At 48.2% G+C, this 11,735-nt stretch overlaps 1 protein-coding gene across 1 annotated transcript in view; it reads left to right on the forward strand.

Annotated features, from left to right (window-relative positions):
• Window positions 1-385: 385 nt before the first annotated feature.
• The window catches only part of NIPAL4 (NIPA like domain containing 4), a 19,442-nt gene continuing 8,092 nt past the window's right edge, over window positions 386-11,735 (forward strand). Inside the window, exons 1-2 of the mRNA XM_032800456.2 lie at window positions 386-491; window positions 9,402-9,650. Coding sequence (XP_032656347.1) covers window positions 455-491; window positions 9,402-9,650 — 286 coding nt within the window. The 5' untranslated portion in view covers window positions 386-454. The remainder of the gene's footprint in view (window positions 492-9,401; window positions 9,651-11,735) is intronic.

The raw sequence follows: 11,735 nt of genomic DNA on the forward strand, positions 1-11,735 counted from the left end.
ATTACTTGCGTGCACGTTCAGAGCATCGCTTACACCCACCCAGCTATGTGAGCTGCACACACACGTACACCCCCCTACAGCCTCGCTTGGAGCATTCAGACCAGGAAGTTTGTTTGATCCCTTTTTCTGCATGAAGCAAAGACTCACCCCCTCAGCCCTGCTGAGTGCTGAGGGACTGGGCCTTAGGTCAGGCAGGGGGCTGAGTCCCTGGGTGTGAGAGGCTGCAGAGTAATGAGCCAGGAGGAGGAGAAGCCTGAGTCAGTGGAGTATCCGGCTGGAGTAGGTGCACACCCAGCCGAGCCAGGAGCAGCTTCCCAGCTCAGCAGAGGCAGGGCGAGGTCCGAGGTGCCGCTCCTCGCTGGAGGGCCAGAGGAGTGAGCAGCAGCCGAGCTGCGGGAGGCATCGGCCCGGGGGACGGGACACACGCAGCTGCCTGCGATCCGGATCCGCGCCCATGGAGTCGCTGTGGGGGAACAGCAGCTGTGCGAACGGTGGGTGTCGGGGCATGGGGGCGACAAGGGGCGGGACGGGGTTGAAGTCTGGGGTGAGGAGCGGGGGCTGGGGACTGAGCTAGGACGCTAGGATTGGAAGAGGGGTCGGGTCGGAAGGGGGTAGAGCTGCCGGGGGGGTCTGGCAGGGGTTCGGGGGGTGGTGGGGACTGGGATGGGGGTGCGAGGGGTTGAGGTATATGGGTTGGCAGGTTGGTAGAACTGGCGGGAGCTGTGGGCGGATTAAGTGGGGCCTGAGGACTGGGATGGAAGTGCGATTGGGGCATGATGGGGCCGGAAGGGCGGCCAGAGTTGGGGGGTTTCCAGAGGAGGCTGGGTGATGGGCGTGGGTAGAGGTGGGGGACTGAGCTGGCGACAGTAGAAATTGGAAGAGGTTGTTGAGGTCAGAATGGGGTATGAGCTGGCGCACACCTCTGGGGTTGGCGAGGGCGGGGGTGTGAGTGGGGCTGGAGGACTGAGATGGAGTTCCAAAGAGAGGTGGGATGGGGTTGGGGTATGATGTGGTTGGAAGAGGGCAGAGTTGGGGGGGGTTGGAGGGGGATGAGTGGGACTGGGATGGGGGCAGAGTTGGGGGGTTCCAGAGGGGGGTGAGTGAGGCTGAGGACTGGGATGGGTTTCAATGGGAGGTGGGATAGAGTTGGAGTATGAAGGGGGTTTTGGAGGGGGCTGGGAGGTGACGGAGACTGGGGAGCCACACACCTTTGCACCCACACAGCACTAGGCTTTGTGTCCCAGGGCTCCGGAGCCAGGCTGCCGGCCCCTGATTTCTCACCAACTTCGGGGTTGGAAAGGAGACAGTGCCAGGGACTGTGCTGGGACCCCAGAAAATTGGGGCAACATCTGGGGCTGCCCCCCAAGTCAGCCCTGCCCTAGGCACTGCTCCCATGGTGGGTAGCATTGGAGCCAGGGCCTGGAACAAGAGTTAGGTGGCGGGGGGCTGGTGGGTTCCTCTGGCTAGAGGGAAATGCAGGGTGCATGTGAGCAGGAGGGCTCCAGGAGGCAAGGGGACCCCATTGCAGGAGGGGGAGCTGGGTAGGTGTTTGAGCTCATCTGGGGATGGCGTAACAGAGATCCCCCCATAGGGCTGGACTGGGTGTCACTCATTGCTGAGGCTGGGTTATGTCCCATAATGCATGCAGGGCACTGGGCAGGAGCAACCGGGGAGTGTGTTGGGGAAGCAGGTGGTAAAGGACTGGCCAGTGCAGGGCTGGTTTCCCTTCCAGGTCCCCCCTCCAGACATTCAACTTTGTCCAACATGTTCCTAAAAACTGAGGGCACATCCACAGGCTCCGAGGGAGGGTGTGGAATCCCCCTCATTGGAGGAACTGGTTGGTTGGTTGGCCTAGGTTGACTTGGTCCTGCCTCAGCCTGGGGGTTGTGTGTGCTCTGGAGGCCCCATCCTGCCCCACAGTTCTGTGATTCTGTAGCTTGTTCTTTCCAAGTTCCGAGAAGTGCTAGATCCAGCCCCTGTTCTGGGGGAGGCTGGAATAGGGGGTCTTTCAGGGCACTCTCCCTCCCACGCAGAGCCCTGGAGATGTGCACTCCTATCCTAGGCCTGCTGGGCTGCCCCGTGATGCTGAAAAGTGTGAAGTGTAAAGCATCTGGCATTCGCATTGGAATGATCATCTGGACTGCATGCAGCTGCTTGGGGTCTACTGCCAGTGAAGGTCAACAGGAACTGTTCCATTGACTCCAGTGGGCTTTGGATCACACCCTTGATAGCTCTGGCTGTGAAAATGTGCATGTGCATCTACATTCCTTTTAATCCTCATGGGGCAGAGCCGCAGCTGGTGGAATTGGCCCCAGCTCTGTTGAAGGCAATGGAGTCATGACAACTGACCCCAGCTGAGAATCTGCCCTTTTAACTTCTAGAAATAACCAGTGAAAAGAATAGGAAACCTCACTCCTTCGGGTAAGCCACAGTCGCTTGTCCATGTGCCTTACTGACTGGTGTATTTCCATGTCTGGGGATGGAAGTATCAACATCTGGGCCCTATTTGAAGTTCAGTTGATTCTTGTGTATCTCAACCTGAAATTCTAAGGGAAGAGAATTTATCTTTGGAGATACCTCCCCTCACGCCCACTACAGAGGCATGGAATTCCTTTTGCTGCCTGGAAGGCTGAATAATAGAATGTAACAAAAGCAGAGCTAATCAATCAGCAAGCAGACCTCTGGCTTGATCCCTCTCAGGTTTGATCCCAGCTCTGCTTTGCATTGGAGGCGGCTGATTTTATTTGCTCTCTTTGGGAGAGGTGAAAGCTTTGTCACATGAGGACATTGTGCTTCCAGGGGAGTTAGCAGTCACTTTTGTTTTACAGTGCATCTGAAGAAGTGGGTTTTTTACCCACGGAAGCTTATGCCCAAATAAATCTGTTAGTCTTTAAGGTGCCACCAGACTCCTCGTTTTTATTCTAAGTCTCACAAAGCCTGTTCTATAGCAGAAGAAATGAGAGTGAGTAAGCACTATGTTACCTGTGCATTATAGCATTTGCAGGGACTGCACATTTAGTTTGGGAATTGGGATTTAGTTGGGGATTGGTCCTGCTTTGAGCAGGCAGTTGGACTAGATACCTCCTGAGGTCCCTTCCAACCCTGGTATTCTATGATTCTATGACTTACAAAGTAGCTGGGGTGTTTCTTCTTCTAAATTTTACTAATCTAAGATAGAAAAGACTCTTTCGACCATTTAACCCATCCCCTGCCTTATGGAGAATTGTTCCCTACAGTATATATGGAAGCATTTTACACAGCCTAGAAAAAAAAGAAAACACTAGTGATGAAGCTTCCGCCAGGTCCTTTGGGAGAGAAGTCCACAGTCAGGTCCATTTTCCACTGGATCATTTGAGCACAAGGCAATTCCTCCTGCAGAAACACCCACACAGTGAGGAGAGGAGAGGCTGCACAACAGTACAGCAGCCTCAGAGTGTACCAACTTTTTTTTTGTGAATTCTTCGCAGGGTCTGGGAAGGGGAGGAGGAGGAATGTGTGACATGAGCGTCCATGTCAAACCAGCGACGAAGAACTCCTTGGCTGGGCAGAATCCACATGGCGAGTCCCTCTTCCCATTGCTAAGACTGAGGCAATGATCTAGCAGCTCATAGTTCTGATACACGCGGTATATTCTTTTAAAATTCGACTCAGCTATTTTGTTGCTCAGAGACGGTCTGCTCGCTAGTGGTGGAGCACTCTTCTGTGCAATTCCATTTAGGCATTTTCTTCCCTCATCCGTCTCGGTATTTTTTTTAGTTCAGTACCTACACAGAGCTAAGGGTAGCTAGGAGCAATGTCTCGGGTGTGGCAGCAGTGGGAGAACCAGAAAAAGAAGCTCAACAATTTTCCCACCCACACCCATTGATACAGCTTTGATGGAGATGCTGATTTTTAGTGGTGCTTTACAGAGAAGCACTTGATTCTTATCTATTTTCATGCCGCCTGATAATGAATCACATTGATAGCCCCAATTTCCTCCTGCAGGATCTGAATACTTTCCAACTTCACATGCTTTCACCAGCCAGGTGGTGCCGAGGACACTGCACAACAGTGGGGATGGGAAGTGGAAATTTTGGTCAAAGACAAATCTGTACACCTAGAAGAAGTGCCAGGGGATCATTTGCCAGACAGAGCCTCTGGGCCAGATTCACCATTACTGAACTCAATGGAGTCACCACAGCATATGCAGTGATGAATCAGGACCTCTGTTTTCAAGGTCCCAGCTGAAGGAGACACACATCCAGTAAATCTATCTAGGTGTTAATGCTGTGCCCATCACTGTGGTATCTGAGTACATAAATGCCTGGCAATCAAAAGAATTAGGAAGGATGAAGGGTTGAGTCAACCTTGCTAGTGTTTTAATTTGTGTTTTCAGGGAGTCTCAGTATCATCCCACTAAGGGACTCCTCCTTTGACCTAACTTCAGAATAATCATGTGGCAGATGCTCAGCTAGTGTCATTTGCCAGAACTCTGTTGAATCAAGGGGGCTCTGACAAGGATCTGAGGATCTGCCCCCATACCTTCTGGGTTCTCAGGCGTGATAGAGTGTGCTTCTAGAGGACAAAGGGGCACAGGAAAGAGGCCCAGCATCCTTGTCATATGCTGCAGTACTCTGATGTTAGCATCTTCTCTGGAGGAGATTTTGCCCAGGTTTTGCCTGAACTTATTGGCATATGACATAGCCCCAAGTGCTGGATGCTGCCATAAGGGTGGCTGAGAAAACAAATGACAGTCCGACCAAGAGAATATTCATTTTGTGTAACTTGACATAAGAACGGCCATACTGGGTCAGACCAGTGATCCATCTAACCTGGTATCCTGTCTTCCGACAGTGGCCAATGCCAGGTGCCCCAGAGGGAATGAACAGAACAAGGAATCATCAAGTGATCCATCCCCTGTCGCCCATTCCCAGCTTCTGATTAACTCCGTAATTGCTTGGTCCTTATTCCCAATGATCATACCACAGACAATGTGCAGCAGAGAAGGAAGCTTTGTGAGAGGTTGCTATTCTAACCTTGAACTTAACTATCTGCTCCTATAGGGGTCAGGCCATTTGGGAGCACCTGACAAAAAGCTCTCCTCTAATTCCATAGAAAAGCAAAATTACCACATTAGATAGAAATGCGGTTCTGGAAGTGATGAGCAATGGACTAGCTGACAGAGGTGGCCTGAACAGGCAGGGTGGCATTGGAATCTCTACATCAACAAGGGTTGGATGTCTTTCTAGACGATATGCTCTCATTCAACCACACGTTATCAGGCTTGATGCAGGAATTACTGGGTGGAGAGGCTCTGACCTGTATTATGCAGGACGTCAAATTGAATAACCATAATGGTCCCATTTGACCTTTAAATCTATGAATCCTGAGCTCTACAGCAAGTTTTGTGTCAAGGGGCCTTGATAACTAGCGCTGGTCAGGAAGCAGATTTCCTGCCCCATGGAAAATGTCACGATTTCAAATTTTTTTGCGACCCCCCCCAAATGGAGATGAAAAGGCAGATTCTTGACATTTTTTGCAAACTGAAAATCTGCAAAAGTTAAAATTCATTTTGTTGGTGTAGCCATGGTTGTCCCAGGAGGTAATAGCTTTTATTGGACCAACTTCTGCTGGAGAGAGATACAAGGTTTCAACCTTACACAATATCTCCTTCAGATACTAGACCAGGGGTTGGCAACCTTTCAGCAGTGCTGTGCCGAGTCTTCATTTATTCACTCTAAGTTAAGGTTTCGCGTGCCATAGTATGTTTTTAGGTCTCTTTCTATAAGTCTATAGTATATAACTAAACTATTGTATGTAAAGTAAATAAGGTTTTAAAAATATTTAAGAAGCTTCATTTAAAATTAAATTAAAATGCAGAGCCCCCTGGACTGGTGGCCAGGACTCAGGCAGTGTGAGTGCCACTGAAAATCAGCTCACGTGCCGCCTTCGGCATGTGTGCCTTAGGTTGCCTACCCCGTACTAGACAGATGACAATCCTACCAAGAGAACAATTCTTTTGTATAACCTGACTGACCTGAAGAAGAGCTCTATGTAAGCTCAAAATTGTGTCTCTGTCACCAACAGAAGTTGGTGCAATAAAAGCCATTACTTCACCCATCCTGCCTTGCTAATATCCTGGGACCGACAGGGCTACACAAACCATGTTTGAGTCCTGGCTGTTTCAGAATTCAGTAAACAAATCTGCCACTTTGAGCTGGGAGCCATGCCCTTCTTCTTTCTCGGGGAGCTTCCTGGTGCCCAGCCCTCACATGCTATACCGAGGGGCCATAAATAGAAGCTAGCTTGAAAGTCAATATTCATTCTCAAATACGGAAAGTCTCAATATTTTTTTCCATGTTAATTTCATTTTCCACCCCCCTCTCTATCTTGATGCTGGTGGAGTCATTCCAACCTGGCAAATGCTTTTGAATGCTTCTGTCTACACTTTAAAGAGAAGTGTTTTATACAGTAAAGGTTTTCCTTCCAGTTACTATCCTTGTTCTAGATAGCCAATGATCTTCACCTGTTGTGTAGTAAATCCCTTCTCTCTGTTGCCCTGTATTTGTTCTGCATTTGCTGAAGTCAGTTCCTGATGGAAACAAATAACGCCTTAGACTCTGATGGCCCTATAGTAGCAACGTGATTGTGCTGAGATAGACTCTCCCTTAGCCTCCAGGGCTGTTAGTATATCTAGAGAGCAAGGATTGTTTGTGACTCTGTGAATAAAGAGTGGGAGTCAAATTGTTATTTCTGCTTGTGGTGGAGAAAGGGGAAATTACTTCAGAGTCTCAGTTGAAGGACTTTAGCTGACAAGGGAACATCACTGATAACATACGGGACTCACATAGTATCTGAGAAGGATACTGTGACCCCTGCTGTGTGACAGCGATATTAACTTTCAGCGGCCCTGACCAATGTCATGTGACAGGAGCCAGGAAATAAAGTTCACCCTCTTCCCAGCCCTCCTGCATGTCACCCATTTATAGCCAGGTGGGAGGAGGTCCCAGATCGCACGTCACTGTATGAAAAGGACCCACAAACTGCAGCTCCCTGTCCCAGCTGCTGAGCCCAAGTTTTCCTAGAGTGTGTTGATACAAAGCATGTAGTGTTGTGGTAGCTGTGTTGGTCCCAGGGTATTCGAGAGACAAGATACAAACATGGCTGTTCAGTGCATAGGTGTGGAAAGGCCAACACAAATGACACACATGAGTGAAGGAACACAAGCCAGAACAGATTACAGAATAGTTAGATGAATTAGATGTGTTCAAGTCATCAGGGTTTGATGAAGTTCACCTTCGGGTATTTTCTCAGAGCCGTTTGGAGGATGGGTGAGGTCCCAGAGGACTGGAGAAGGGCAGTCATAGTACTGATCTTGAAAAGGGGTACAAAGAGAACCTAGGGAATTAGGCCGGTGAGTCTAACTTTGATATCCGGAAAGATACTGGAACAAATTATTAAACAATCAATTTGTAAGCACCTTGAGGATAGCAGGATTATAAGGAATAGCCAACATGGATTTGTCAGGAATGAGTCAGGATCATTTCCTTCTTTGATAGTGTTTCTGGCCTAGTGGGTTGTGGGGAAGCGGTAGGTGTGATATAACTTGATTTTAGTAAGGCTTGTGACGCAGTCCAACATGAATTCTCATAAGCCAATTAGGAAAATGTGGTCTAAATGAAATTTCTAGACGGTGCATGCACAACTGGTTGAAAGATTATCCTCAAAGAGTAGTTATCAATGATTCACTGCCAAAATGGGAAGACGTATCTAGTGGGGTCTGTCTTGGGTCTGCTACTAGTCAACATTTCCATTAATGACTTGGCTAATGGAGTGAAAAATATGCTTATAAAAGTCATGGGTGGCACCTAGCTGGGAGGGTTGTAAGCACTTTTGGAGGACAGGATTAGAATTCAAATTGGCTATGACAAATTGGACAAGTGGTCTGAAATCAACAAGATGAACTGCAATAAAGACAAGTGCAAAGTGCTACACTTAGGAAGGAAAAAGCAAATGCACAACTATGAAATCGGGGATGACTGGCTAGGCAGTGGTACTGAAGAAGAGGATCTAGGGGATATAGTGGGTAACAAATTGAATATGAGCAAAAAGATGTGATGCAGTGGGATGTATTAACAGGAGTGTCATACGTACGACATGGGAGGTAATTGTCCTGCTCTGCTCAGCACTGGTGAGGTTTTAGCTGGAATACTGTGTCCAGTTTTGGATGCCCCATTTTAAGAAACATGTGGACAAGTGTGGGAGCCCAGAGGACAGCACCAAAAAAATTGTAAAAGATTTAGAAAACCTGACCTATGGGGAAAGGCTAAAACAATGGGGCATCCTTAGTCTTGAGAAAAGGAGACAGAGGGTGAAGCTTATAACAGTCTTCAAATCTGCTAAGGGCTGTTATAAAGAGGACGAGGATCAATTGCTCTCCCTGTCCACTGAAGGAAGGACAAGGAGCAGTGGGCTTATGATGCAGCAAGAGTAATTCAGTTTAGCTATTAAGAAACTCTTTCTAACGCTAAGGATAGTTAAGCATGGCAATAGGTTACCAAGGGGAGTTATGGAACCCCATCCCTGGAGGTATTTAAGAACAGTTGGACGAACACCCCTCAGGGATGGTCTAGGTTTACTTGGACCTGCCTCGGTGCAGGCAGCTGGACTAGATGACCCATCGAGGTCCCTTCCAGGATTCTAGAGCCATGCTGGGAAAAAGCTGCTATGTCCAGCCGCTAGCTGGAAACTTGCCAGCTACACATACCAGGGGTTTCCAGCTGTAGTACAGATGGAGCTTAAAGCCTAGTGTCCCAGTGCCACTGATGCCTAGCCATGGCATCCAGCCACAAACTCATGCCATGTAATTGCCCCCTTCTTGAGGCTTTTGTACATTAAATGATTAGCATGTGTGCCTCTGTTAAGCTTTTCCTTTGCTACTTGGTTTTGTTGTTGGTTTAAACCTTTGATCTGGGGTCAGTTCCCTGCTCCACCACAGACTTCCTGCGTGACCTTGAGCAAGTCACTTAGGCCCAGGTCTTTCAGCTCCCAACTTCCATTCATGTAGGAGAACCCTAAATACTTTGTGAAGCTGCTTCTTACTCTCTCTCTGCCTCAGTCTCATGACAATAATAGGATTTACCCGGCTCCCAGGGGTGTTATGAGGATAAACATGCTAAAGATTTTGGGGTGCTCACATACTACAGTATTGTGGGGGGGCCTTAGGTAGAAGGATTCTGTTACTTTGATCATATTCAGTAACACCGTGACTTCAGGGAGACTGTTCATGAACTAGAATGCATAAGGGTGCAAGAATCTGGCCTTAAATCATTTTTGTCAAGGCTGTCTAAGGAGTCAGTGACAGACCTGTGATATTCTCACTAATGTTTCACATTTGTTTTCTGTGTGCATTGTCCTCGCAGGTTCTTTGGTTAATGTTTCTTGCTCTTCTCGGCGGGTCGTATGCCAGGTGATCGGTGATGGCATCCTGACCACCTCTGTCCATAAGAATCTTACTTTGCACAGCAGCTGGGCAACACAAGTAGAAAGCAAATATGGATTCTACATTGGCTTGGCCCTTGCCATCTTCTCCAGTTTCCTTATCGGCAGTAGTATCATTCTCAAGAAGAAAGGGCTGCTGCGGCTGGTGGACAAAGGGAGCACCAGAGCAGGTATGGCGATTCCGGGGGGATGGTGGGGAAGACGGGGTTTCTGCTCCCAGAATCAGACGCATTGTCCATGCTCCCGTAAGTAATGAGGCCAGGGGGAATGCCTCAGGAGATTTGCTGTTGGTGCATGTGGTTGCATCTGAAGAGTGGGGGAACTTTTCATCCGTCAGGGACTCTTCTCCGTGAAAATAAAACTGGATGTGGGACTCAGCTGGTTCACAGCTCTGGGGCTGACCCTTTGCCCAGGGGAGAATTTCAGCCATGCAGAATGGATCAGTTTACTCAAATGGGATTGCACAATTCAATTCTCCACAAATCAAATCCTGCTTGTACTGAAGTCAATGGAGAAGTTTGCCATTGGATTCACTGGGACAGGACAAGACCCTGTGTGTTTTTCCTGCACTGGAGAATGACATCTTATTAATACAAAATGCCACATTCATTTGCAGAGCCCAGAATGTGTGTATAAACTTTCCCTCTTCCACCAAGTAAATATTAACTTAATGTTAAACTACATATAAATAATTCCCCATCTGTGTTATTTATTTATTAATAATCCAGTAACTAAAACATGCTGAGAACTCTACAGAACAATATGGTCTTTGTGCTGGAGAGATTACAATCTAATATCAGACATGATGCAGCAAGTGAGGGCTGCTGTCATTGTCTTTGCTGTCTCTGAGAGGTTCTCTTTTTGATGCACCTGCACCCAGCACCTCAGAACCAAAGCAGTTCTAATCCCCTAAGAATGGTCCAGGTGGCTTTACTTCACAGGGAGAAAAGCACCTTGGATGGTGCCCATCCAAATTAGAGGTAATGATTATAAGATCCTCAATGTTCTTCAGTTGGTGTCTCAGGTATCCTACTGCTGGCACCATGAGGTTACACTGACTATGACTTCTCAGATGACATAGAACAGGGCAGGGCTTATTACTGAGTGGGCTGGCCCCTAATGGTATTGCTGACCTTGATTCCCACTGTTTTGCAGGGTGAGGATAAGTGATACTGCAAGGCTTTACTTCACACATGTGCGTTGTCCTTAATGAGCAGAGTGCAAACCATGCCTTCTTGCTGACAGAGTGTGTCTGTTCTGATAACATGGCCGAGGGGGCACAACCAGAGCTGGAGCAAGAGGGATCTCTGTGAGAGCATGTGAATGTGTCATGCCTGTTGTGGCAAGTGGGGGTTGCTGAATGCAGGCTCTGGCTGAGGCATGCCTGTGTGGGATTGTATTGCACAAGGGGGATGGTATGTGCCAGGATGCGATTATACAGTAGGTGCTTGAGCAAGGGGAAGCGTGTGTATATTGCATCATGTTAGAGCAGCATGCAGAGGTGGAGTCTGAGTGGGCTTTTTGGAAGTTCAGCTTGTGGTTGTTGGAGCACGTGTGCAGTGGGGTTGCACTGGTGTGTGTGTGTCTGTTGGCTGACCAGCCGTGTGTACAGATGCAAGGTAAATGTGTGTGTGTGGGGTGTTTGTGTGCCCCAATAGGTGGAATTTGGAGGCGGGGTAGAGTCTTAGCCCCCAGTTCTGCCCACTGTTGAGTTGCACAGTGGAGTTTAGCCCACTGCTCTGGTGTCACAGACATAAGTCTTAATAGATGTTTTGAACTGCACCTGCAGCCAACCTCATTGTGTAACTACAAACCATAGCACCTAGCTCCTAGATAACATTTTTCATCAGTTGATCTCAAAGAGCTTTACAAAGGAGGTCAGTATTATTGTCCCTGTTTTACAGATGGAAAAACTGAGGCATGGAACAGTGAGGTGACTTGACTAAAGTCGCCCAGCAGGCCAGGGGCAAAGCTGGGACTATAACTCAGAGTGCCTGAATGCCAGTCTGGGCCTCGAACTGCTAAAGCGGTACGGATCCACCCCCGTGGTGATTGCTCCTTGCTGAGGACTGGCCATATGCAACACTTCAGCTTTTTTGAATTATCTGTCCAAAGAAATCTTAGAAATTTAACAAAAAAGCAGAGAATCCTGTAGCACCTTATAGACTAACAGACGTTTTGGAGCGTGAGCTTTCGTGGGTGAATACCCACTTCGTCAGACGCAGGTAGTGGAAATTTCCAGGGGCAGGTATATA

Source organism: Chelonoidis abingdonii, chromosome 7 (assembly GCF_003597395.2).
Source record: "Chelonoidis abingdonii isolate Lonesome George chromosome 7, CheloAbing_2.0, whole genome shotgun sequence".
NCBI classification, from domain to species: domain Eukaryota; kingdom Metazoa; phylum Chordata; order Testudines; family Testudinidae; genus Chelonoidis; species Chelonoidis abingdonii.